At 55.7% G+C, this 23,070-nt stretch overlaps 9 protein-coding genes across 9 annotated transcripts; 4 read left to right on the forward strand and 5 right to left on the reverse strand.

Moving 5' to 3' along the window:
* Positions 1 to 26: 26 nt before the first annotated feature.
* On the reverse strand, positions 27 to 3,622 carry BKA78DRAFT_302131 (wings apart-like protein regulation of heterochromatin-domain-containing protein). Its single transcript, XM_066887417.1, has one exon. The coding sequence runs from the start codon at positions 3,297 to 3,299 to the stop codon at positions 339 to 341; it is 2,961 nt and encodes a 986-aa protein (XP_066749211.1). The 5' UTR covers positions 3,300 to 3,622; the 3' UTR covers positions 27 to 338.
* Positions 3,623 to 3,777: 155 nt separating this feature from the next.
* On the forward strand, positions 3,778 to 5,456 carry BKA78DRAFT_302133 (uracil phosphoribosyltransferase-domain-containing protein). The gene is made up of 4 exons (XM_066887418.1): positions 3,778 to 4,227; positions 4,298 to 4,656; positions 4,711 to 4,882; positions 4,940 to 5,456. Exons 1-4 carry the CDS (start codon positions 4,073 to 4,075, stop codon positions 4,989 to 4,991), a joined length of 738 nt encoding a protein of 245 aa, XP_066749212.1. The 5' UTR covers positions 3,778 to 4,072; the 3' UTR covers positions 4,992 to 5,456.
* Positions 5,457 to 6,062: 606 nt separating this feature from the next.
* On the reverse strand, positions 6,063 to 6,909 carry BKA78DRAFT_9817 (uncharacterized protein). Its single transcript, XM_066894087.1, has one exon. It carries the CDS (start codon positions 6,699 to 6,701, stop codon positions 6,243 to 6,245), a length of 459 nt encoding a protein of 152 aa, XP_066749213.1. The 5' UTR covers positions 6,702 to 6,909; the 3' UTR covers positions 6,063 to 6,242.
* Positions 6,910 to 7,272: 363 nt separating this feature from the next.
* Positions 7,273 to 7,569, reverse strand: BKA78DRAFT_235675 (transcription elongation factor 1; the record flags this gene model as incomplete). The annotated part of the gene is made up of 2 exons (XM_066883845.1): positions 7,273 to 7,346; positions 7,419 to 7,569. Coding segments are annotated over 2 exons (225 nt in total), but the record flags the coding sequence as incomplete, so codon positions are not given.
* Positions 7,570 to 7,925: 356 nt separating this feature from the next.
* BKA78DRAFT_9936 (GTP cyclohydrolase-like protein II) lies at positions 7,926 to 10,553 on the forward strand. The gene is made up of 10 exons (XM_066894102.1): positions 7,926 to 8,814; positions 8,873 to 9,283; positions 9,338 to 9,694; positions 9,748 to 9,765; positions 9,818 to 9,864; positions 9,919 to 9,948; positions 10,014 to 10,066; positions 10,130 to 10,251; positions 10,307 to 10,377; positions 10,443 to 10,553. The coding sequence occupies exons 1-10, from the start codon at positions 8,379 to 8,381 to the stop codon at positions 10,446 to 10,448; spliced, it is 1,551 nt and encodes a 516-aa protein (XP_066749215.1). The 5' UTR covers positions 7,926 to 8,378; the 3' UTR covers positions 10,449 to 10,553.
* A 1,603-nt stretch (positions 10,554 to 12,156) lies between these two features.
* Positions 12,157 to 13,074, reverse strand: BKA78DRAFT_9955 (uncharacterized protein). Its single transcript, XM_066894103.1, has one exon. The coding sequence runs from the start codon at positions 12,984 to 12,986 to the stop codon at positions 12,375 to 12,377; it is 612 nt and encodes a 203-aa protein (XP_066749216.1). The 5' UTR covers positions 12,987 to 13,074; the 3' UTR covers positions 12,157 to 12,374.
* An 84-nt stretch (positions 13,075 to 13,158) lies between these two features.
* On the forward strand, positions 13,159 to 14,619 carry BKA78DRAFT_302176 (40S ribosomal protein eS1). Its single transcript, XM_066887419.1, has 4 exons — positions 13,159 to 13,430; positions 13,485 to 13,986; positions 14,040 to 14,141; positions 14,194 to 14,619. Exons 1-4 carry the CDS (start codon positions 13,309 to 13,311, stop codon positions 14,233 to 14,235), a joined length of 768 nt encoding a protein of 255 aa, XP_066749217.1. The 5' UTR covers positions 13,159 to 13,308; the 3' UTR covers positions 14,236 to 14,619.
* A 442-nt stretch (positions 14,620 to 15,061) lies between these two features.
* BKA78DRAFT_348613 (uncharacterized protein) lies at positions 15,062 to 19,358 on the forward strand (the record flags this gene model as incomplete). The annotated part of the gene is made up of 3 exons (XM_066890666.1): positions 15,062 to 15,174; positions 15,228 to 15,267; positions 15,420 to 19,358. 3 exons carry the CDS (start codon positions 15,062 to 15,064, stop codon positions 19,356 to 19,358), a joined length of 4,092 nt encoding a protein of 1,363 aa, XP_066749218.1.
* A 290-nt stretch (positions 19,359 to 19,648) lies between these two features.
* BKA78DRAFT_302179 (uncharacterized protein) lies at positions 19,649 to 22,655 on the reverse strand. Its single transcript, XM_066887420.1, has 4 exons — positions 21,851 to 22,655; positions 21,755 to 21,794; positions 21,385 to 21,706; positions 19,649 to 21,332 (listed from the first exon to the last, which is right to left on the reverse strand). The coding sequence occupies exons 1-4, from the start codon at positions 22,159 to 22,161 to the stop codon at positions 19,909 to 19,911; spliced, it is 2,097 nt and encodes a 698-aa protein (XP_066749219.1). The 5' UTR covers positions 22,162 to 22,655; the 3' UTR covers positions 19,649 to 19,908.
* Positions 22,656 to 23,070: the final 415 nt, after the last annotated feature.

Raw genomic sequence — 23,070 nt, forward strand, 5'->3', positions numbered from 1 at the left:
ATCATGTGGTACAAACACAGTGTACTAAGGTAGAAGAGTGTATTCCGATATCTCGCTATCCACGACTGAGCCCCTTCCCAAAAAATGGCTCCCATCCATAGCAACCAAAAATAAGTCATCGCCGAGTCAACTTTTCAGCCCAGCCACAAAGAGCCGAACAAGTAAGAAAGGAAGAAGGAAAAGAAGCATGTACATCTGATGCATCCTGGGTATCGGGTATCTATTCAAGTTGAGGTTGGTTCCAGCCGCCATTTTCACCAACGCCGTCTCCGTAATCGTTGACCAAATGAAGGTGTTGTCGAATGGAAATGTTGTCGTTTTGATTTTTGTGAGGCTGCTCAGAAGGTCTTCAGCCGGTCGATGACGCCCTGAAGGCGCGCCGTGTAAGCCGTCCACACTTCGCCCCCTTCTTCACCGTCAAAGGCTCCGTCTCGGTCTACCGCCATGTTGATGGACAAGAACTCTTGGATTGCGCGGATGAGCACTCCGAGACGTTGACCGGGCAGCATTGCGCGGACCTTCTCCCTCACCGCAGCATTCTGGCATAGGTTGCCCATCAGCACGGTGAGATAAGCGTAGGCGACACCTGATTGTGTTCCGTCGATGGAATCAGCCTGCGCGGCTTTCTCTATGCCGAGAACGCATGTGGCAGTCAAAGAATCCAGGATCTCGTCACCGCCGCGAAGCGTCGCCGCCCTGGCGCGATCGCTGAACTCTGCCAAATTGCTCAAGACGTTGAGGGAGACAATCAAGTATGCCACAGTCTTGACGTGCTCGTTTTCGTCCATATTATCGCTCAGCGCCCGGAAACGTGTGTCAATCGAGCGCAGCAGACTGTGCACCAGTGAGTCCTTGGCGAATACATCGCAACTTCTCGGCTTGTTGTTTGTGAGATTAAGGATAAGCCTTCGTGCCAGCAAGTCAAGTTCTTCAGAAGCGGCCTTTGGGACAACCAAGGCATCAATGGAGTCAACCAATTGATTCATAGACGCGTCGCTCCGGGAGATCCACGCCGTGGCGTTCAGAGTTGCTGCTGATTCTAAAGTCGATATGACGAGCTCCAGCAGATAAAGATCTGATTCTGTCGCCGAGGCACTTGCTAGCTTCTTGGAAGGCTCGTGGGCAAGCTCGGCGACATCCGCGAAAGTCTGGTAACCAAGAAGATCTTCGGCATTGCCGCTCTCCCGCAACTTGCGTACCGCCATTTCCATGCTTTTGAGAGCAACAGACGATGGCGAGATGATCGCAGGGACCTTCTCAGGCCAAACGATTCCGCCAATGGCATCTCGAAACTCAGCCAAGGAGCCCTGTGCGATTCTCGACATGTTGGTCTTTCGATCTTTTGCGATTTTGTTGATGTCCGTGTTCATCTTTGAGAAAGAAGCCAAAGTGGCCAAGCACCCGGTCTGATAAATCTCCTCTAAAGTGGACACTGGAGCTTCTCCCAAAATTACGACTGCAATCGTAGAGGCCATGCCGAACCCGAGGATTGCGTCCTTCGTTTTCGCCAAAGAAGCAAAGAGTCGATGGTCCAAACTGTGCTCGGCCATGCGCGTCACATAGCTTCTGTCTTGAAGCTTCTGACACAATTCCAGCAACGCGGTGCGACGTCGGGACATGGCCTTCGGACTGGGATCCTCAATGTCGTCAAGCAGTGCTTCAAGATCATCTACGACGCGTCTCGCCGTGCCGGCCGCTCGGAGCGCATGAATGTTGCGCATGCCACCGGTGCCGTCTTCAAGATCTTCGTCATTTTCAACGATTGATTTGCGAGGTGGTGCGAGATCTTCAAACATTGGAATGTTGAGGTCGTCTTGGTTGCTGTCATTTAGGTAACTTCTTGTCTGGGAATATGTATGCTTGGGTCCAGCTGCTAAGACCGACTGAGACGACATTGCTTCCTGGGAGCTCCCAAGTCGCTCGAAAGCGTCGAAAGTCGCCTTTGGTTGTGAGTGACTGTTGCTACCCAAGGCGACATCTTCGTCGAGCATCGTCTCGTCTTCTTCTTCATCTTCGCTGCTGTCATCCTGAGCAGCGCTTTGTTTCAGAGTATCAACCAGGCGTCGCTTCTGAGCCCCAGCGGTGGCTGTCATGTCCGATGCCGACCGCTGCATCAAAGACCGACTAGGCTTGACACTGCTCGCGATTTTAAGCCCACCAAGAGGCAGCACGCTGGGACTTGACTTCTCTGTGAAGTCCAGCAGTTTGTTCCAAGCCTGGTTCTGACGGGGTGTGACGGTGCCAAAGGGTGAATTGGATGTCCTAGCGGGTGGTGTCGCTGGGAACGACACATCCGCGCTCTGGTCATCTTCGGAAAGATCAGGCTTGGGTGTGGATGGCGGAGGATCCGCGGGGCTCGAGGGCTTCGTCTCTGGGGATGGCAGCATTTGTTGTAGCATGGCCGGGGCAGATTTTCCTTTAGATACGGCAGTCCTGATGTTGTCCGGCTTGGCCAGGGTGCGGCGTGATCTGACCATGCTGAGAGCCTTTGCGGCCGATGTAGAATCAGATGCGGGATCATTTTTGCCAGCAGCGGCTACAGGTCTTGTTTTCCTGTGACCTTGGCTTGTTGTGGCATTTGTGTCCTGCTTGCGAATTCCGGTTTGGTTCGAGTTGCTTGCCCGTGCGTCGGAAATCCTGGCTTCTACGTCGTTTCTAGGACTATCCTGGCGCCTGCTCTTCAATGACTTTGGCGGCCTTTCATCCACATTCGAGCCACCTGCAGCTCCTCTCACCTCTGAGTCATCGGCAGGGAGAGACCTCTTGGAGCTCGAAATTTCCACCTTGCGCGCCGGCGGCTTTGGAATCACAACCGCAACCCTGCTTCGTCGGAGCTCTTTTTGGACGGTTCCATTGGCATTGATTCCATCTAATGCCTTTTCCTCAGTCTTGGCGCCCGATGACTCACTGCTCTTTGCCGAATGTCTCTTAGTCTCTGCCACTGCATATTCGCGCCTGAGTTGCTCCGATGCTGAGTCCTCACTTGCTGCATGTGTATCCAAGCTCTTTTCCACACGCTTGGTGAGCTTTGCGGGGGCGCGCTTTGGTGGTGACTTCATCTTCTCATCGTCAGAGGACGGAAAGTCAAACACCGAGAGTGAGGCCGACTCCGCCTTTGACTTCGCAGCGGGACCAACTTTGGTAGGTTTCTTTGGCTTCGGCTCGGGTGGCGCGGGTCTGTTGGTGCGAGTCTTCTCTGGGGATGGTGCGTCACCAAAGAGATTGAAAGTTGTGGAGGTTGTCGAGCGCGAAGGTCGGCCGTAGGTGGCCATCTTCTTGCGACGCTGCGGGACTTCCATGGTGGAGGAAGAGACAACGAGTGGTGATGACAGCTTTGGAAGCGGCTAGGGCAGCTCAGGTCATTTTAAAGTGAGGAGGGTTGAGAGCGGATGGGTGGTTCCGGCGCGTGAATCAGGAGTGCGAGCCGTTTGTTGGAAGTTCGGATGGCGACGTGAGACTTGACGCGCCGCGGGGCGGGAGCGAGGTATGAGAGGTGGGAGGGTGGAAAGTGGTGGTAGAAGCTGAGCGGAATTGAGTCGCAAGGTAGACCGAAGACCAAAGTGGATGGTAGCCGAGGAGGAGGCGAAATGAGGGCGAGATTGGAGGCCGTTGTGGAGGATGGAGACGGTTTGTTGACAGAGCTCCGGCGGGCTGGCGTGGTGGATGCGGCGCCGTGCATCAAGCGGCGGGCGGTCGCGGGCGGTCAGCGCAGACGGAGAGCGGAGCGGGAGGCAGGGTCCAGCATTGATCGACCCAGAGGTGCTTCTTCGCCGTCGGCCAACCCCAGGCCATGCACGAGCACTCTATCACCACTTTCCCACTCTCTTGCTCCTCTATCCTCACGTAATAGCTACCCAGAATTCTCCTCCTCTTCGCCAGCTCCAGTGACTACTTCTTCTACGCCTGCTCCATCTCATCCTCCTCCACTTCCTCCAGATTCTCCCTCGTCTGCCCGTGCCTTCGACAACCGCGGCAGATCCTTTTACCATTCTCAGCCTTCTAACCCTCTGCTCCGTTCCTCCACCCTTCAACCACTCCACCACCTTCCGCTCGTAACTCGAGAAGCGCCAAAATGACCAGCACTCCTCCCCAGCAAGCCCCATCCCAATGCATGGGCCCCGAGTACCGCCGTGAGAGCGAAAAGCCTACGGCCACAGTGTCGACCCAAGTGTCGCACGACAACATTCACATCCTGCCGCAGACGCCGCAGCTGATATCTCTGCTGACGTGCGTGCCCCCAATTGGCCTCGAGAGCCGCCTACCGGTAGGCTAACCACCAGCACCGCCGCGCCAACAGCATGATACGCGACAAGAAGACGGACCGCGCCGACTTCATCTTTTACTCGAACCGCATCATTCGTCTGCTCGTTGAAGAAGGCCTGAACCACTTGCCTGTGCAAGAACACACAATTACGACGCCCCTGGGTACCCAGTACTCGGGTGTCAAGTTTGAGGGCAAGATTTGCGGCGTGAGCATCATGCGCGCGGGCGAGTCGATGGAGCAAGGATTGCGGGACTGCTGTCGTTCTGTGCGTATTGGCAAGATCCTGATCCAGCGCGATGAGGAGACTTCCAAGCCCAAGCTCTTCTACGACAAGCTGCCCGAGGACATTGCAGACCGATGGGTCTTGCTTTTGGATCCCATGCTGGCGACTGGTACGAGTCCAATGCGGAAGCACAATCGGCAAAATGAAAACTAACATTTTCCAGGTGGATCGGCCCTCATGGCAGTTGAAGTCCTCAAGTCGCGTGGCGTGCCTGAAGAGCGCATTCTCTTCTTGAACCTCATTGCCAGCCCTGAAGGCGCCGCCAATTTTGCGGAGCAATTCCCCAAGCTGCGCGTCATCACCGCATTTGTGGACCAAGGTTTGAACGAGAAGAAGTGAGTTGCCACCAGCATTCACATTGAAATCTGGTCATGAGCTAACAAAACATACAGCTACATTATCCCCGGACTTGGCGACTTTGGTGACAGGTTCTACACCATGTGAATGGAGAATCTACCCAACCACTCCAATTCTATACCAAATCACTTCTACATTCTTGGAGCAAGCTTCTCCCTCGATACTTTTTTCTCTTCTCGGTTCTTTGTATTTCATGCCAATGGCATCAAATTTGCATACCAAAGAGGCACGACTTGCGCCCAATTTTGGAAAGGACATATTCACTTAGCAAGCGCTTCATCTTCCAGCATCAAGGCCAAGCGCTGAGAAGTATGTACAGAGAAAAGACATGGCGGATGTGACTAAGATGAGTGACAATGGCAGGGCGCCAAATCCCCAGCCATTGGACGCGAAGCAACATCCTTGTAGAAAGAATGAAGAGCTTCAAGAGCCACGTTTCCATGATGTGTGCTATTCAAAGGCTTGTGCCAGAGGAAGTTGATAGTATAATCTATCTTCTATAAATACTAGTAAATCTAGCTATTCCACCAATACAATCAATGACTGTGATTTTGTTGGCTTCAATAATTTGTCTTCTTCTTCCGACATTCCTCTAGCAGGAATTGGATTCTCTTATCCAAGCTATTGTTCCATCCACTGCATCTTCACGTCCCCTTGTGCGGGGAATTCAGACCGAAAACAGACAGATGGTCTGGAATAAGTCCAGTCTGAAGACTGCAGCCATGGACTGGTCACACTCGGTACGTCAACCAGCGCACAACAGTCCACCTAGGGTAGCCCGTAGACGTCGACTCGTGTACGTCGCAAATGCCAAACATGTTCCCCCCTGTGCTGCTCTCTTGCTTCCGCCCTATGCGCCTTCGCGTCACCCACCCTCCTCTACCCACCCATGCCACCTCCACCACATGCTCTTCCCTTCCCTTCTCCACCGACCACCACCACCACCACCACATGTGACGTCTTCAACCACCTGCTGACACAACGCAAACAAGCCTGCCGAGCAGTGGTGACTCAGTAGCGACGGCCTAAAGGTGCCTCGAGACGAAGACGGGACAAAAGATTAGGTTGCGGGAGGCGTTGTTGTGGGTACATGGAGCGAGCGGTAGTGCCCAACTGGAGCCACGTACCTGCTAGGGAGCACCCAGACGGGTCAGGTACAAATGAGTGTACCTGACAGTCAGGGGACCAGAGTGTTTGGCGGGGAAGGGAGGGGAGGAGGAGAGGAGTGAGTGACGGGGTGGCTGACTTGTGTGCTGGGATCGGGGACGAGGGGTATGGAGGGTGTGGTGGTGGTGGGTGCCTCAGGGAAGGAGCCCGTCTGTGGATTTCGACTCACACCTAGATGGTGATGTCATGGAAAGCTTTGCGCTTCATGTCTGCGCATGGCTGGAATTTTTGGAAGAAGTGATAATTTTTCTGCTTTCCTTGACATTTCCTGATTTCTGGAGACGTTTCCAGGATAGCAAAAACAAGCAAACGTGTGATTTGAAATGTTGACAGACAACAACCGCCAACTCCACAAAATGCCACAACCCACGAACACATACAAGAAGCGAATCGCAGGGAAGAAAGGGTATCGTGCTCCTGCGAAACGACATCCCAGGTCAAGACCCCGAAAGACAGCCACTTAACGCATGCTAGACCGGAGAAAAAGTTCATTGTTTCTCTTGCCTGCGCTTTTTTCGTGGCGGCAGTGGTGGTGGAGGTGCGGGCGGGACGGAACAATCCCCATCCAACCCCTTGTCGTGTCGGCTGTTGCCCCTGAGCTTGGGGAGACAAGGTAAGGGGATTGAGCATTGCTGGTCTTCGTCGCCTTCCCTGTCTACCGGTACCTGAAAGACGCCCAAAACGCCCCCAAGATCCCTACCGTGTGCTTCCTCCCATGACAGATGCAGGGACATTTGCTCATCTTGGGCCAGGAACCCAGGTAAGACCTCCCAACCAAAAATTCCATGCAGTGTGTGTTGCCCAAGAAGAATCCTCATTGATCCCAGCTCAACCGGGCAGCCGACCGTTTGTTGATCGGCGATGAGACCGTGGTCGAATGGGCGGTGCCGTCGCCACACCCTTTTTTGTTCCCAAGTCATTGAACTTTCCCTGCATCTTTTCACAACCCCAGTTGTAGGTTCCAATAATGTGCGCCAGGCACGTCCAACTACCAAATCGCCGGTGACAGCTTCTCAGAACACCACAAACTCCTGACCAACCGTCAATGGCACTAATCGTCATCCGCATAGTCCGCCTCGCCATCCGCCTCGTCGTCGTCGATGAAGTCGTCCCGGGTCCGTGTCGCCGCGGTCCGGTCGCGGCTCGTCATGGTGTCAATTTCGCGGTAGCGCTTGTTCTGCAGGGCCAGGTCGGCGCGGTCGTCCTTTTCTTCTTGCGCCACGGCGTCGCACGCATCAACCCATTCGTAGTAGACGTCGATAGGCTGGGAGATGCCTATTTGAAACGAGGGAGAGGTTAGATTCCACACATCCAGTCAGGGGAGCGAGGAAACGGGTGGTCGCGTACTGGTAATAGGCTGCTGAAAGTTCACACCGCACACTTTACACTGCAGGTTTCCGATGTTGCCCTTCTTGTCCATCTGGATTGTGACAGACTTCTCATGGTTGCAAAATAGACACTGGAATACGGTTGCAAGACCTTCTCTCTGTTGAACAGGCGCAAGCCATGTGTTAGCCAACTGGTTCGGTTGCTTCCACCATTCAGAGGTTGTGCGAGCATCGGGTAGTGGCGAGCCGCTCTGGACATGCGCATTGCCGGTGTCGCGATCTACGGGCTTGCGCTGCGGTTGGGCTGGCTGGCGGGCAGCAGAGGCAACGTACTTTTTTGGGCGCAACGGGACCGCGCGAGGACTTTTTGCGTTTTCCCTGGGAGGAAGGTCAGCGCGGGAAGCGGCGGCGGGAGCCGAGCAGGGCAGCTATCGTACCATATTGCGATGCGGTGGATGGCGTTGAGGATGGAGGGTTGATGATGATAGAAGACGAGGTGACTAGGTAAGAGCAAAGGCGAGCTGGCCAAGGCGGTGAGGAATGATTGGATGACAGGAGCTCCACATGCGTGGCACGCGCTCCCCGCAAGCAGCCGTCGGCGCGATAAAGCTACGCCCCAGGCCCCGCGAGCCTTCGGCCAGGCGCCTTGCCCAGCTACCGTATGCGCGCTGCACTCCACTGGCTGTACGGCTCCTACTGTACGGTACCAGACTGATAATCTCTAGGCGACATCTGGCTAGCCACGACTACAAAAGAGCCGCCCCTTACAGTCTTTCAAGGGCTGTTCTTGTTCTCCCTCCCTCTCCTCTTCTCATCAATCGTTCAGCATCGTCTTGACTGCTCAAACCTAGCTCGGCAGCCAGCGAGCTTGTCCACCAATTGCACATTGTTCTTTCTATTCTTTAGATATTTCTGTCCAGCTTGGAAACAAATACCATTTCCATTCCACCACTCATCGTCAACTATCCATCCGCGTACCATGGCAAACGCAAACGACCCCACCACCCTGCTCAACCAGATCCTGTCCCGCCTCGACGCCATCCAACGCGACAATGTCCAACTGACCTCGCAGGTCGACGCCATCAATGGCCGCGTCAACACTCTGGCCGGAATCAAGGACGTCAAGGACAAGGCCGAGGCTGCCACGTCCAATGGCAAGGGCGCCGCCGCCGTGGCGCAAAAGGATGACACAAAGCCCTCAGAGAGCGTCAAAAAAGTCAGTGAACAGTATGAGCCTGGTGCTACAGAGGTCACACCGCGCCGATCCAGCGTCTCCCTAAATAAGATCATCTTGACCTCGTACCCCGGCCAGGCTGGCGTCGACCCCATACCGATGCAGTGGGGACATGTCGATCCCGCCGTGAGAGGCCCCGTCGTGGTGTCGCGGCACGCAAACACCATAAGGCGGAGAAACGGTACGTCGATCACTTGGCGATTGCTGGCGAGCAGGTAAACTCACCCAGTCCTTTGCAGCTATTGGCGCCCACGGTGGCTCCTACTCCATCTACCACGCCCTCGCCGTGGCCAGCAAGAATCTCGACATCAACCACAAGCCCGACTTTACCGACACGGAGCCAGCCGCAAACATTGGACCATTTCCACAATGGAGCGACCCCAAGAAGATTGTGTCCATGGACCCTCTCGGTCATTTGGCGCCGTGGCTGTACAAGGAGCACATTGACAAGGATGGCGTCGAAATCAGGCCAACTATTGCAGTAACCAAGGCGCACATGAAGCTGCCAGAGCTCCAAGAAAGTGTCCAGAAGGGGCGGCTTGTCCCTGATGGCAAAATCTGTCTCAACGAGCAAGGAGAGCTGGCAGTGACCAAGTTTGCCGTCGAGCCCGTGTGGTACCTCCCGGGTGTGGCCGAGAGGTTCGGAATCGGTAAGTGGCGGCGGCTGCGCGGTAGAGAGACGCGTCTGGGCTGACGGACTTAAGACGAGGGCACACTGCGCAGAACACTATTCGAGGAGACGGGTGGCTCGTATCCCGAGCTCATCACACGAGGTGACGTGAAGCTCTTCATGCCCCCGATTGGCGGTTTGACAGTGTATTGTTTTGGCGACCCGGCCAAGATGTCAGATGCCAACTCCCGTCTCGCCCTCCGTGTGCACGATGAGTGCAATGGTAGCGATGTCTTCGGGTCTGACATTTGCACCTGCCGACCTTACCTGATCTTTGGAATTGAGGAGGCGGTCAAGGAGGCGCAAAAGGGCGGAAGCGGAGTCGTCATTTATTTCCGCAAGGAAGGTCGCGCTCTCGGAGAAGTGACCAAGTATTTGGTATACAACGCAAGTAAGTGGCGAATGAAATGCGTGCGGGATCCGGATCGCTAACCGTGACATTAGGAAAGCGTGGCACCGACAGTAAGTCTGGCGCTTGCGGCGTCGATGGAATGGGGAGCTAACGCGTGAGCAGAGGCGAGCGAATACTTTAAACGGACAGAGAACATTGCAGGCGTCAAGGTGGGCTAGCACTCTGGTCAGGGCGCACATGGCGTGCTAACATGAAGCCGATAGGACATGCGATTCCAGGCGCTAATGCCAGACGTGAGTAATAGTATCTCCAAATTGTGGTGGCTATGGATGACTGAGCTCTGTCCTTGGGCGAACAGATTCTGCATTGGCTGGGCATCACCAAGATCGACCGCATGCTCAGCATGTCCAAGTAAGCGCCTCTCTTGCCCCGCGTCTGCGCAAGTCAGAGGATTGCAGCTGACGGGGACGACAGCATGAAACACGACGCGATCGTTGAACAGGGAATTCCAATTCATGAGCGCGTACCTATTCCCGACGAAATGATTCCAGCCGATAGTCGGGTGGAAATTGACGCGAAGATCCACGCTGGTTACTGTAAGCGACATGGAGCTGAGGGGGGATGAGCAGTGCAACGGCTGACAGGAGACAGTCACGACAGGAAAGGTGATGACCATGGAGGAGCTGTCCAAGGTCCAAGGGCGCGCGTGGGAGGATGTTGATGTAAGTGTTTGCGCATCAATATTTTGGGCGAGCTGCATCGGGATCCGGGCTAACGCAGAGGGCAGCACTGAGTATTGGATTCGGGGCCCCGCGCCGGCGACGGATAGGCACGGGTATCAATTGTGGGGAAGAGAGAGGGGAATAGTAGAGAGAGGAGGTTGAACGTCAGGCACGAGATGTTTTTTGGATTTTGGCAGAAACAGACGAGGCAGACGGGTCGGTGGTTGGAGATGTCGGGTCGGGAGGTTGGCAGTGGCCTGAAGCGGAAGCACAGGACAGAATTAGAGACGTCTTCCGCATGTATCTGTATTGGAGCAAGCAACAGCTAAGGCTGCATAAGGATGAAGCCAGCGCTGCGGTGCATCGTGTTCGTGGCACGGGCCGAGGATGGAAGCGTGGAAGCTTCGTTGCGTGAGGTGGACGGACCCCCTACTCCTGCGCTGCCAGCTGACGAGTGCGAGGCCCACAGCTGCCGGCCGGTGTGTGTGCAAAACTGGATCCTGAAAGCTGAAGGAGCTGAAGGCCCTTCTCAGAATGCCATCCAAGTGGAGGCTGACCGGTTGCGACAAACATCGCGTGCCTTGGGCACTACCGGTCGACCTGCTGACTCGAGGGGAGGACTTTCCATGTCCTGGGCTAGCCTGGCCATGATGTCTTGCAGGGAACCCACCGGGACCTGGCCCGGCAGGCATCCATCCTGGACTCGACGTGGCCGGCCTCTGTTTGCCCGCCAGTAGAACGCGCACTTCGTCACGACGCAGTCACAGTTGCAGGCGGGCGGGTCGACTTCATCCATGCTGCGCGGCTGGCAAAAGGGCTGAATGCGCTCCGTCAGAAGTGGGTGCAACCCTCCACCATGGCCGTGGCCGTCGTCAGGGGTTTGGGAAGCCCATCGAGTCCAGTTCGCTCCACGGCCTTCCCCACCCGCAGAGGCCAATGGACGCGCTCTCGCCCTCGCACTTCGTCGAGCTTACCATGCGCCCGCGTATAAACGTTTGACAGCGCACCCCGACAAGTCCTGACTTTGTCTCTCCCAGCCCATTGGTTCTCCCAAAACCGGTTATCCCATCCCAAGCATTCCCGCCCGGCTGCATATCAACCTGCCTGCCTGCATCCGTTTGCTCCAAATATCAACCCACGACTCTCTCCACCACCCTCCATCGACCTTATATCTCTCTGCCTCCTTCAGAAACATCCGACCAAGCCTCGCCAATCTCATCTCGATCAAAATGACCAACAAATCTTTCTACATCCCCATCTCCGCCAATCAAGCCTCCGCAAAGGCCTCCTCCAAACGTCCGCCTCTCACTCCCTCGAGCGTCTCTCCTCCGTCATTAAACACGCACCACTGCGCTACGAGGAGCGACACTGGCGTCCAGGCCCCGGCAAAAGCAGCTGCTATTCTCACTAGGATGGCTTCTCACTCGTCGCGGAGATCAAATCCCTCCTCGCCTCCCCAGTCACCAGGTACGTCACTATTCTTCCACCACCTCTCAATCCTCCAACCCACCCAGCGCCCACCTCTGTTTACTCAGAATGGTGCTGATTGTTTTGGCAGTTGAGGAGCGGCAAAGCATTCACTCCGACTCGTCATCAGACTATGGGTGCCACAGCCGGCAAGGAAGTTCGTTGCCTGAAACGCAGCACTACGTCGGAATTTCCGCTAACAGGTTCTCAGGTGGCTACATCAGCTTTCCCGACTTTGAGAAATACAGCCAAGCCGACGACGTCGACCAGGATGATCACTCATGATGGACCATTATTCGGTTTGCCATGATTTTTGAAAATTCTGTTTTTTTCGTCTCCACCGGGACGGCGGGCGACGGCCCCGAGTTCCCCGCGGCTCGACTGGCAGACTTTCAAACTTTTGGTGTTTCGCAAACACCCGCCGCCCAGTCGTGCCGTGCCCGCATGAGCAATCGTTCATCCATGCGGAGAGGATCCCGGGGTCCTCATGCAGGGTCAAACTCGGGGCCTACCGAGTCCCAGCCGGGAGACTAGTGCTTGTGGGCGGAAGACATCCACATCAGGCGTTTCGGGAGTCTCAAGAAGGCACATGCGCGGGCGTCCAACCAGCGGACAGCTGCGGCATCAGGTGGGCGTTGCAACTTTGGCGGCACGAAGCAAAACAGATGGACGGGAAGTCCTGGACATGCATGACTTCCTCTGGGAGAAGCGAGCGGCGAATCTCTAATGTAGAACTTGAGCATACGCGCTTGACGCGTGCTCGGTTTCCAGTGCAGTGGTAAAGGAATTCGGAATTCAACGAAACGTCGTTTGCAAAACAGTCTTTTTGCCCGTTGCTCCGTGACTGGTGCAGATGATGTAAACACTCCGCGGTTGTCGTCTCGAGCCCACCCGCGTGTTGACTTGTCGTTGGGACCTGACTGAGTAATGGAAAAAGAAAATCCCAAGCTCAAAGCATGACCTAAAGACCATGACAGATGATCCACCGGTTCCCGGGAACAGTGCCGTGAGGAGCCAATCCTAGAGTGGCGGGACCTGAAAAGGCTGGATGAGGTGCGAGGGACCTGACGGCAGCGCGGGACGAAGCTTGTTGTAAAGTCGTGGCACCCGTATGAAAGTTGGCGGCGAGAGGTAATGCTCATGCAGGTAGAAAACTTGTCTTATTCCCGAGTCTCTAAAGAAAGAGAGGCGAAAAAGTGACCTGGAATGTCAAAGTCGCAAGGACAAGATGCTGGGTGCACTTTAAACGTCTTTGCTGCGTAAAGGATTCGAAGTCGTTGGTGCCACGACTTTTGGGCCAATCAGCTGTCTCGCAGACCCGCCGGCGCGCTTCTACGTTTCGCCGACAGCCGGGGTTTCGCCGAGACCGCACACTCGAGCAATTTCGCGAGCGCGGCGGCCAAACACCAGCGACGACACGACAATCCGGATCCAGCCCTCCGACATCCACAACAGGTCGCAATCATGGCTGTCGGCAAGAACAAGCGTCTCTCCAAGGGCAAGAAGGGTATCAAGAAGAGGACCGACCCCTTCGCCAAGAAGGACTGGTACTCCGTCAAGGCTCCTTCGACCTTCCAGATCAGAGAGTACGATTCACAGCCTCCGGAGCGCACCACACGCTGCTGACCCAAAATTTGCAGTGTCGGCAAGACCCTGGTCAACAGGACCACTGGTCTGAAGAACGCCAATGACGCCCTCAAGGGCCGGATATTCGAGGTTTCCCTCGCCGACCTCCAGAAGGACGAGGACCACGCTTTCCGCAAGGTCAAGCTCCGCGTCGATGAGGTCCAGGGCAAGAACTGCCTGACCAACTTCTACGGCCTCGACTTCACCTCCGACAAGCTCCGCTCCCTGGTCCGCAAGTGGCAGACTCTGATTGAGGCCAACGTCGTCGTCAAGACCACCGATGACTACCTCATCCGCCTCTTCTGCATCGCCTTCACCAAGCGCCGCCCCAACCAGATCCGCAAGACCACCTACGCCGCCTCTTCGCAGATCCGCGCCATCCGCAAGAAGATGACCGAGATCATGGCCCGCGAGGCCTCGAGCTGCACCCTCTCCCAGCTCACCACCAAGCTGATCCCCGAGGTCATTGGCCGTGAGATCGAGAAGTCCGCCCAGGGCATCTACCCTCTCCAGAACGTATGTCGGAAATGGAAAAGAGAAAATGGAAAAGATGGTTGACAATGGAACAGGTCCACGTCCGCAAGGTCAAGCTCCTCAAGGCTCCCAAGTTCGACCTTGGTGCTCTCCTCTCGCTGCACGGCGAGTCGACTCACGACGAGTCCGGCCAGAAGGTAAGAATGGCTGCTTTGGTGTTGTTTTAACCCGGCTAACTTGGGAATCCAGGTCGAGCGTGAGTTCAAGGAGCAGGTTTTGGAGACCGTTTAAATCGAATGAGGCTGGACGGGTTGTCACGACGGTCGGGTCTTGCTCTTTCCTAGGAGGCATCAAAAGGTGTTATGTTTTTGAACAATATCAGAGCCAGAGAGCCCGATTCGAAATACCGTCTTGTCCGCATGCTTTCGGTGAACCACTAACGGGCGACGAGCGGCTCCAGGAACAGAAAAGAGCAATACCCGGCCGGACTCGAATGCGCAAAAAACAAATCAGTAGTATACGCCAAGGACACGGAACGGCGTATGGTTGGGAACAGGAATGGATTCAATTTTTCTCGTCTGATGCGCCGTGCCGTGGAGTGCAATCAATGTCGACATCCCAGAATATTCAAATCACGAAAGCCCGTACCGTGTGCTGATCACTCCAACTTCGCGACTGATGTCATTTCCAAATTGTGTGAATTTGCACTGCATTTGGCAGCATCTGGCATTGTGCATAGTTTGCTGGAAGCCCACAAATGGTCTGGCCTCTTTTACACTTCCCCAGGGCCGGAGCGCACGTTGCTGCTGCGACAAGCTGACGACGAGATGCGCGGGCTAGCGCTGATTCTGACGTGAATTATTGGCAGGCTAGTGGGCTCGACGGGCTTCGCGCGTTGAGAGAATGGAAAGGTGCACGCTTGGGCCAAGGCAAGAGCCAGGATATGACGAACATACCGCCCGCCATTTTTAATCTCCGCGATAGGCTCGCTGACATCCCACCATTGCCCTGCGCCGCTCTTCTGTTGTGTCGTGCGACCTGGAACCTCTTCTTTCGCTACCTCCCACACCGTCGCCGCGATATGCGCTGAGATACGCCAACAAGTCCAACGCCAGCCATGGTGGATTCCGATGGAGAGGCTGTCGCAGGTGAAAGCCGCCGCTCCAGCTATGCTGCGCCTGTCCGCCATCCTAGCGGCTCCATGTACCGCCGCGGCTCAAACAAAAGCGAGTGAGTCGTGCTTCGACCTTACTCGAATCGCCGTTGAAGCTGACAGTGACTAGTGTCAGTCTTTTGACTGATGTCCAGATGGCCCAGGATGAGGTAAATTTCCCCATACCGTCAGCCGACAGCGAGCGTGCTGCAGCGAAAATTTCCAGACCCGCCAGACTGGACGGCAGGCTCCTAAAACGACACCTTATACTACAACGGGACGTGACAGCTTTGCTAGCACACGGCTGACGCAGTCATGTCAGATATTCTCGGGTCCCATGTCCGAAAGCGTGCCGTCGAGCGTGACCGGCTTTGCGCATCGTCGGCCTCGCGCTGAATCTGCGGCGAGCGTTACGAGTTTCACATTTTACGACGACCACGATTCCCTAGACACAGCGGAGGAAGAAGCTATCGCGGAAGAGGAGGAACTGGCCTTTGACCACGCCAACGGGAATGGATATGCCGAGGATGGAGACGACATGGACCTTGAGGATGGCCGCTCCTTGATGAATGGGAGGCGCAAATCTCTGTCGTATTCTGTCCGCTCTCAGCATTCGACCGCCTCTGCCAGGTCCGCAAGCCAGCCGCTCCTGCGCCGTCACTCGAGTTCCAGTACACAAGGATCGGGACACTGGAGAGGAGGGAGGACAACACAAAAGATTTATATTGCAACGGAAGACTTGACCATTGTTGTGGCGGGCTTCAGGACCTCTTTGGTTGGATTTTCGATCTACGCGCTCATCTGTATTTTGACCTGTGGCCTTGGATATCTCCTGTTCCGTTGGCTTCCCGGATGGCGGATCAAAATCGTCGGCAAGTCAGCACCCATCCATGAGTGTGACTGGGTGGTGGTGGAGAATCAGTGGGGAGAAATGATAGTCCAGACCATCGGCAAGCAAAATTATGGACAGCCACTCTCTTCCGTCTTTGGAGTCAACCACAAGGACGGCTACCGGGACTACGACGAGTTCGATGACCCTGTCGTCAAGGAGCTTAGGACCCTGGATTACCGGTATATTCGTTTCTGCTACCATCCCACGAGGGACAAATTCGTACTTGGAAACACTTGGAAAGATCCCGCTTGGACGGACGTCAGGACTATCCGGACTGGGTTGGACACTGAGGAGAAAGAATCTCGCGAGCAAGTCTTTGGGAAAAATCTGATCGACATTGAGGAAAAGAGTACCAGCCAGCTACTGGTCGACGAAGTACTGCATCCGTTTTACGTCTTCCAGATTGCTAGTCTAGTACTTTGGTCTCTCGACGAGTACTATTACTATGCAACCTGCATCTTCATCATCTCCCTCGTCAGCATCACGACGACATTGATCGAAACGAAAGCTACGATGCGCCGACTGAGAGACGTCTCCAAATTCGAATGCGACGTTCGAGTGCTGCGCAACGGCTTCTGGCGCTACGTCGAGTCGAGTCAACTCGTTCCTGGAGACATTTACGAAGTCACGGACCCCAACCTCACGCAACTTCCTTGCGACAGCTTGCTCTTGTCTGGTGATTGTATCGTCAACGAGAGCATGCTGACTGGCGAGTCCGTTCCCGTATCCAAGGTACCTGCTGCGGATGAAGCCCTTGAGCTGTTGAACCTCAGCACTTCTTCGATCCATCCCGTGGTTGCCCGCCACTTTTTGTTCTGTGGGACCAAAATCATTCGAGCAAGGAGACCACAAGATGACAAGGACGAAGAGGCTGCTGCTTTGGCCTTGGTCGTCCGAACTGGTTTCAACACCACCAAAGGTGCTCTGGTGCGCTCCATGCTGTTCCCTAAACCGTCTGGGTTCAAGTTTTACCGCGATTCCTTCCGATACATTTCCGTTATGGCCATGATTGCTGGTGTCGGCTTCATTGCATCCTTTGTCAACTTTGTCCGCCTGGGTTTGGCTTGGCATCTCATCGTCGTCCGGGCACTGGATCTCATCACCATCGTTGTCCCACCCGCTCTGCCTGCCACCTTGACAATTGGGACAAACTTTGCTTTGAACCGGTTGAAAAAGAAGCAGATCTACTGCATAAGTCCCCAACGTGTCAACGTAGGCGGCAAGCTCGACGTTGTCTGCTTTGACAAGACCGGCACATTGACGGAAGAAGGCCTCGACGTGCTTGGACTCAGGGTTGCGCAGCAGCCGGCAAACAGATTCAGTGACATTCTCACGGACTGCTCCCTCGTCCTACCTGGGGCATCTTACGAACGGGATCCCACGGTCGACTACAAGAACAACAAGTCTCTCCTTTACACAATGGCTACCTGCCATTCGCTGCGTTGCGTAGATGGAGAACTCGTTGGAGACCCGCTGGATGTCAAGATGTTTGAGTTTACAGGATGGAACTTTGAAGAGGGCGAGCAGAGCGGCGGAGGGCTTGACAACGAAGAAGAGTCCTTGAGCATCTCTCCCTCGGTTGCCAGACCTCCTGCAGGTCAAGAATTCGACGTTGACGATGATCCAAATGCGCCGACCAGGAAATCAATCGAGCTGGGCATCATCAAGGCGTACGAGTTCGTCTCCCAGCTTCGCAGAGCCAGTGTGGTTGTGCGTCAGTTCGGCGCTCGCGAGGGACATATATATGTCAAGGGTGCTCCCGAGTGCATGAAGGAGATTTGCAGGCCTGAAAGCTTTCCTTCGGACTACGAGAGCTTGCTCAGCTACTATACCCATCGCGGATATCGCGTCATCGCCTGCGCTACCAAAAGAATCCCGAAACTCAATTGGCTCAAGGTCCAAAAGATGGCTCGTGAAGACGCCGAGTCGAATCTTGACTTTGTCGGGTTCATTATCTTCGAGAACAAACTCAAGCCGACGACTACTGGAGTCATCAACCAGCTCAATGATGCTGCGATCCGGACGGCCATGTGCACTGGAGACAACATCCTGACTGCTATTAGCGTGGCCAGGGAGTGCAATCTCATCGACAAGACTGCGCACTGCTTCGTGCCATACTTTGTCGAGGGCGATGCGCGTCAACCACTGGCAAAATTGGCATGGGAGAGTATAGACAATCCTATATTCAAGCTGGATGAAAATACACTCAAGCCGCTACCTCCTCCTCCTGAAGGCGACGCCTCTCTTCCCTACGATATTTCCAACCTGCGCAACTACTCTGTGGCTGTGTCAGGAGACGTCTTCCGCTGGATTATTGATTACGCCAATCCCAAGATCCTGAACGAGCTCCTGGTCCGTGGCCAAGTCTTTGCGCGCATGTCGCCCGACGAGAAGCACGAATTGGTTGAAAAGCTGCAAAGCATCGACTACACTTGTGGCTTCTGTGGCGATGGAGCCAACGACTGCGGCGCTCTCAAGGCCGCGGATGTGGGCATCTCCCTCTCCGAAGCCGAAGCCAGTGTCGCAGCGCCCTTTACCTCGCGCGTCTTCGACATTAGCTGTGTCCCCGAGGTCATCCGCGAAGGCCGCGCTGCCCTTGTCACGTCCTTCTCCTGCTTCAAGTACATGTCGCTGTACAGCGCCATCCAATTCACCTCCGTGTCCTTCCTGTACGCGTCGGCATCAAACTTGGGCGACTTCCAATTCCTCTACATCGACCTCGCCCTGATCCTACCCATTGCCATCTTTATGGGCTGGACTGGCTCAGCGCCCACGCTCTCGCGCAAACGACCTACAGCCTCACTCGTCTCGCGCAAAGTCCTCGTGCCGCTGCTCGGCCACATCGCGCTCTGCATCCTGGTGCAAGCCATCGCCTTCGTCGCCGTGCGTCGGCAACCCTGGTACCAACCACCCATCCTCGACCGCACGCACAGCAACGCCAAAAACTCGCAAAACACGGCCCTCTTCCTGCTCTCGTGCTACCAGTACATACTCTCGGCGCTCGTCCTCAGCGTCGGGCCGCCCTTCCGCCGCCCCATCCACCACAACCTGCCCTTCGTCATCACCCTCGGCGTCACCCTCGCCCTGTCCACGTACCTCCTGCTCGACCCCGCCCGCTGGGTCGCCGATCTCATGGAAATCACCTTCATGGACTGGGGCTTCAAGACGAGCTTGCTGGTGTTGGGACTGTGCGCTTTCGGCGCGCAGTGGGTGGGCGAGAAGGAGCTCTTCCCCAAGCTGGCAAACGTCGTCCGGACGTTGCGGTACGGTGTCGGCAAGGGCAAGGGGAGCAAGGGGAAGAAGACGAGGAAGCGGTACAAGATCATTCTCGAGGGCGGCGTCGTCGAGGTCGATGAGGTGGTGGTGTAGATGAGGAGTCGCTGTGGCGGTTTTTTGGATCTTTTGGTTTGACTGGCTGGGATGGACGGATGCTTGTCTGTTCTCTCATTTTTTTGTTGAGGCATAGCGCGTGCGATACCTGCAAAGGTAATTGGCTTCCTCACCGACACCCCGACATACATCATCGAATACCTAGATAGACAAATAAATAAACACCTACATTGCTCGTCTTTGGTTTCCACCCCTCATGCCGGAAAGAATCGGAAAAAATTCCTGCTCTGTTTATTAAAAAAAATCCACAGCGCATCTTCCAACTACGTGTCCCATAATTTTTTTTTTCGTATGTCTCATGTGCGTTTGGTGGATTTCCCTGTCTTGTGTTCTCTCGGAGTGGAAGGAATTTGATGCAGAGGATCGGACATGGGATATCTCATTGGTATTGATATACAGCGAGCAAAGGAGCCCATTGTCCCCGTCGCTTTGAACCGTTGTACCAGGCAAAAGGAAAGACGAAAAAGCAGAGTTCCTCCCATGCGCAATGTCTACGCTCGCGCTCTCTCACTTCACTGGAACCACTCCATCAACCAGGTCCTCCTTGCACCACCCCATCACTCCCACTTGCTTCTCCGCTCCCCCCTGCGCCTGTGTCTCCACTGCCCCTTCCCCTCCGCCTACCCACACCCCTCACCTTGGCCTTCCCCTTGCCCAACACACTGCCGCCCTCCTCGCCCACTCGAAGCGTCAACCACGCAGCCACCAGCGCACACAACCCGCCAAACCGCAGCACCCATGCCACGCTGTCGTCGCCGGGGGCGCCGCGCGGCTTCTGCAAAAAGCGGAACAGCGTCGAGCTGACGAGCGTGGCGACGACCTGCGGCGCCGCAATGGCCACGTTGTGGATGCCCAGCACCACGCCCGCCTGGTCCGCGCTGTCGTGCGCGTCTTCACCCGAGGCGAGGAGGTTGGCATCGCGGCTGGAGGCGCGGCTGGAGGACGTGTCGTCACCAGCGTCGTCTGGACGAATCAAGCCGCGGCGGATGGCGTCGCGCTTGGAGATTTCGGACGAGATGAGCGAGAAGGGCGCCCAGTTGGCGACGGCCCAGGGGACGCCGACGAGGGCGATGACGAGCGTTGCGCCCGCGGTGGAGCGGACGAGGAAGGTGCTCCACATGAGGACGGCGAACATGATGTGTGAGAGGAGCCAGGCGCGGCGGAGGGTCAGGGAGCGGATTTGGAGCGCCTCGAGGAGCGAGGGAAGCCGCCGGAGGTGGGATTTCAGCTTGGATGGCCGCTTCTTGTGAGAGGGCGAGGAAGATGAGGACGGGAGAGGGAAATATGAGGATGAGCCCGTAGACGTCGAGCGTGGTGTGCTGGGCGTGAGCGGCGTGCTCGGGGTCTGGCTTCTGGATGACGGAGCCTTGTAGGTTGGCGCGACGAGCAGAGGCAGGATAATGCTACATGCAAATGTGGTGAGGGCGAATATGAAGAGGGCAAGCGTGCCCATGCGTGTGCCCTCCTCCCAAGCTTGATTGATGTCCGCATCGCTCATGTGCGGATTGGCTTCGAAGTAGGGCTCGGTGTAGATTTCGCCAATATAAGTCGTCGAATAGAAGAGGAAGGGGAACCAGCCGATCCACGCCGCGAGCTGCACCTGACAAACTTTGGAAATTTGAGGAGGTAGTCGCCGGACGGAGTGGAAGAGAGTCTTGAAAAAGCCAACGAGGCCGCCGTGGCTGTCAGGCACACCCTCGTTGCGCGGATCCCGTTCAGAAATAGTCGAGCAACTTATAGTAACGGTAACGGCGAGGGCGAGGCATGCGATAGCGCAGAGAACTTTCATCTGGCTGTCTCCGAGGAACGGAAGATACTTGGGCAAATTGATGAAGCCAGAGAGATATCCCAGAATGTTGCCTGTGCCGGTGGTGCGCATGATCCAGGCATTTGCAGCTTCCTGCTGGTGAGTCGGGGCGCAGTCGACCACGAATGCGCGAATGGCGGCTTGTACTGTTGCTTGTTAGACGCAGCGCATGAGACTGGGCGGTTAGCATGTACTCACTGACGTTGATGGCAAAGTCGAGGACGTAGACCATCAGGACAGCAAATAAAATGGTACAGGTCTGGTTTGCGCTGGTGTCTCTAGCTACGCCAAAGATGCTCAGAATGCCTCCGACGAGCTCTCGCGCCCAAGCCAGGAGAAAGAGAGAGACAATGGTTGCGGCGGCGCCGCCAATAATAAAAGGCCTCCTCTTTCCCCATCTTGATCTGCAATTGTCGCTCTTGAGCCCGACGTATGGTTGTACAAGAGTACCGGAGAGTGGACCAGCAATCCAGACGAGGGCTAGCAAGGACTTGCTCAAGCCGAGCGAAATGAGATATGGCTGTAGGAAGGTTAGCTTTGAAGTGAGAGGCTGCGGCGCATCACTTACCGAGCCATAGGAGAGCTCGACAGACCAAGCAATCTGAAGGCTGGACAGGAATTGAGCATTCTTGAAATATGACGTGGGACCAATTGTGCAACTCACCCTAGACCGCCGAGTGTGAGAAGCAGCAAATACCAGCTGCTCTTTGTATCCTCGCCAGCTTCGGGATTCCAGTCATCGTCACTCAGAGGCGAGGGGACGCGCTTCAAGCCGTTCTCGTCGTCTTGGGCGGGGGAGAGGAGCGGAGATTGCTCATTCATAGGGTCGTATGCGGGCGAAGGGGGCGGCGAGGAGGGAGGAGAGAGTTCCTTGAAGGTGACGGTTTTGGGGGTGGACGGGATGTTGGAGGGTCTGGAGGCATAGTCCGGAGAAGGTGGTGGGATGTGGGCGGATGGCGATGGTTTTGAGGCCATGAGGTGAACAATGAGCGGCGCAAGAGCGCCTCATGTTTCTGCGTGGTTCGGTGAGCAACGAAGGGACACAGCTCAGGCTGGGGCAGGGCACTGGCACTGGCACAGCTACGTGGGCGTAGGGCTAGTGGCAGGGCTGCGGATGGCGGAAGGCGTCACGAAGGTCGTTGGAATGGCAAGAGGAAGCAACTTCATCCTCAGCTCTCGGATGTCGCGATGCCATTCGCCGTGGTGTTGGTGGAATGCTGTCATTCTGTCACATCGCGGGTCAAAGGCCAGTCGACGTCACACGACGGGGTAAGCTGGCACAGCGAGTCAGTCTCAACGGCGACTGTCATGCCGCGGCATCAGGTGGTGTAGGTGTCAAAAGGGAGTGGTAGCAGTTGAATAAGTGTCGTCAGGCGATTCGTCGCGTGTTCCTGACGATCCGGAAGTGCTTACGGCGTGAGAAGGAGCTGTCATGGCAATTGTGCTTGTAGTTGCTATGCAAGAGTGAGCATGGATCTTCTCCACGGCCCGCACCTAACCGCCGCCCGCTGCCTATCCGTCCTCGCTCTACTATATGTACATGTATATAAGCCATACATGGCCTCTTCTCAGGCACAGTGCTCTTCTAGCCCTTGCAGCCTTGCAGATTCTCCAAGCTATTGCTGGCTCATGCACAGAGCCTCCGGGTGGCCGCGATACGCGTGTACGTGGCAAAGTATAGTTATGAATAGAACAAACAAACTCGCGGGCTTCGACTGCAAATTGCAAAATGTTCGTCAATACTTCATTCTATTGGAACAGCCCTACGAGAGGGCTTGGGACGTTTTAACGCGCATGAGGGCGCCGTTCCTATTCTGGCCCAGCGGCCCTTGTCCGAGCGAACGGACCTGGGGAGCAGCGAGCTCTCGGCCACCAACTTGTACT

This window comes from Phyllosticta capitalensis (genome assembly GCF_038381095.1).
Source record: "Phyllosticta capitalensis strain CBS 128856 chromosome Unknown BKA78scaffold_1, whole genome shotgun sequence".
Classification (NCBI taxonomy): Eukaryota; Fungi; Ascomycota; class Dothideomycetes; order Botryosphaeriales; family Phyllostictaceae; genus Phyllosticta; species Phyllosticta capitalensis.

Coding starts and splice junctions, on each gene's coding strand:
- BKA78DRAFT_9817 (XM_066894087.1), bottom strand. CDS start 6,701: ATGCTCAATCCCCTTACCTTGTCTCCCCAAGCTCAGGGGCAACAGCCG.
- BKA78DRAFT_302131 (XM_066887417.1), bottom strand. CDS start 3,299: ATGGAAGTCCCGCAGCGTCGCAAGAAGATGGCCACCTACGGCCGACCT.
- BKA78DRAFT_302176 (XM_066887419.1), top strand. CDS start 13,309: ATGGCTGTCGGCAAGAACAAGCGTCTCTCCAAGGGCAAGAAGGGTATC. Junction 13,431..13,484: donor TCGACCTTCCAGATCAGAGA/GTACGATTCACA, acceptor CAAAATTTGCAG/TGTCGGCAAGACCCTGGTCA. Junction 13,987..14,039: donor GCATCTACCCTCTCCAGAAC/GTATGTCGGAAA, acceptor ACAATGGAACAG/GTCCACGTCCGCAAGGTCAA.
- BKA78DRAFT_9955 (XM_066894103.1), bottom strand. CDS start 12,986: ATGAGCATTACCTCTCGCCGCCAACTTTCATACGGGTGCCACGACTTT.
- BKA78DRAFT_9936 (XM_066894102.1), top strand. CDS start 8,379: ATGGCAAACGCAAACGACCCCACCACCCTGCTCAACCAGATCCTGTCC. Junction 8,815..8,872: donor CACCATAAGGCGGAGAAACG/GTACGTCGATCA, acceptor AGTCCTTTGCAG/CTATTGGCGCCCACGGTGGC. Junction 9,284..9,337: donor GGCCGAGAGGTTCGGAATCG/GTAAGTGGCGGC, acceptor GACGGACTTAAG/ACGAGGGCACACTGCGCAGA.
- BKA78DRAFT_302133 (XM_066887418.1), top strand. CDS start 4,073: ATGACCAGCACTCCTCCCCAGCAAGCCCCATCCCAATGCATGGGCCCC. Junction 4,228..4,297: donor CAGCTGATATCTCTGCTGAC/GTGCGTGCCCCC, acceptor CCGCGCCAACAG/CATGATACGCGACAAGAAGA. Junction 4,883..4,939: donor CAAGGTTTGAACGAGAAGAA/GTGAGTTGCCAC, acceptor CAAAACATACAG/CTACATTATCCCCGGACTTG.
- BKA78DRAFT_302179 (XM_066887420.1), bottom strand. CDS start 22,161: ATGGCCTCAAAACCATCGCCATCCGCCCACATCCCACCACCTTCTCCG. Junction 21,795..21,850: donor CTCACACTCGGCGGTCTAGG/GTGAGTTGCACA, acceptor ATTCCTGTCCAG/CCTTCAGATTGCTTGGTCTG. Junction 21,707..21,754: donor TCGAGCTCTCCTATGGCTCG/GTAAGTGATGCG, acceptor ACCTTCCTACAG/CCATATCTCATTTCGCTCGG.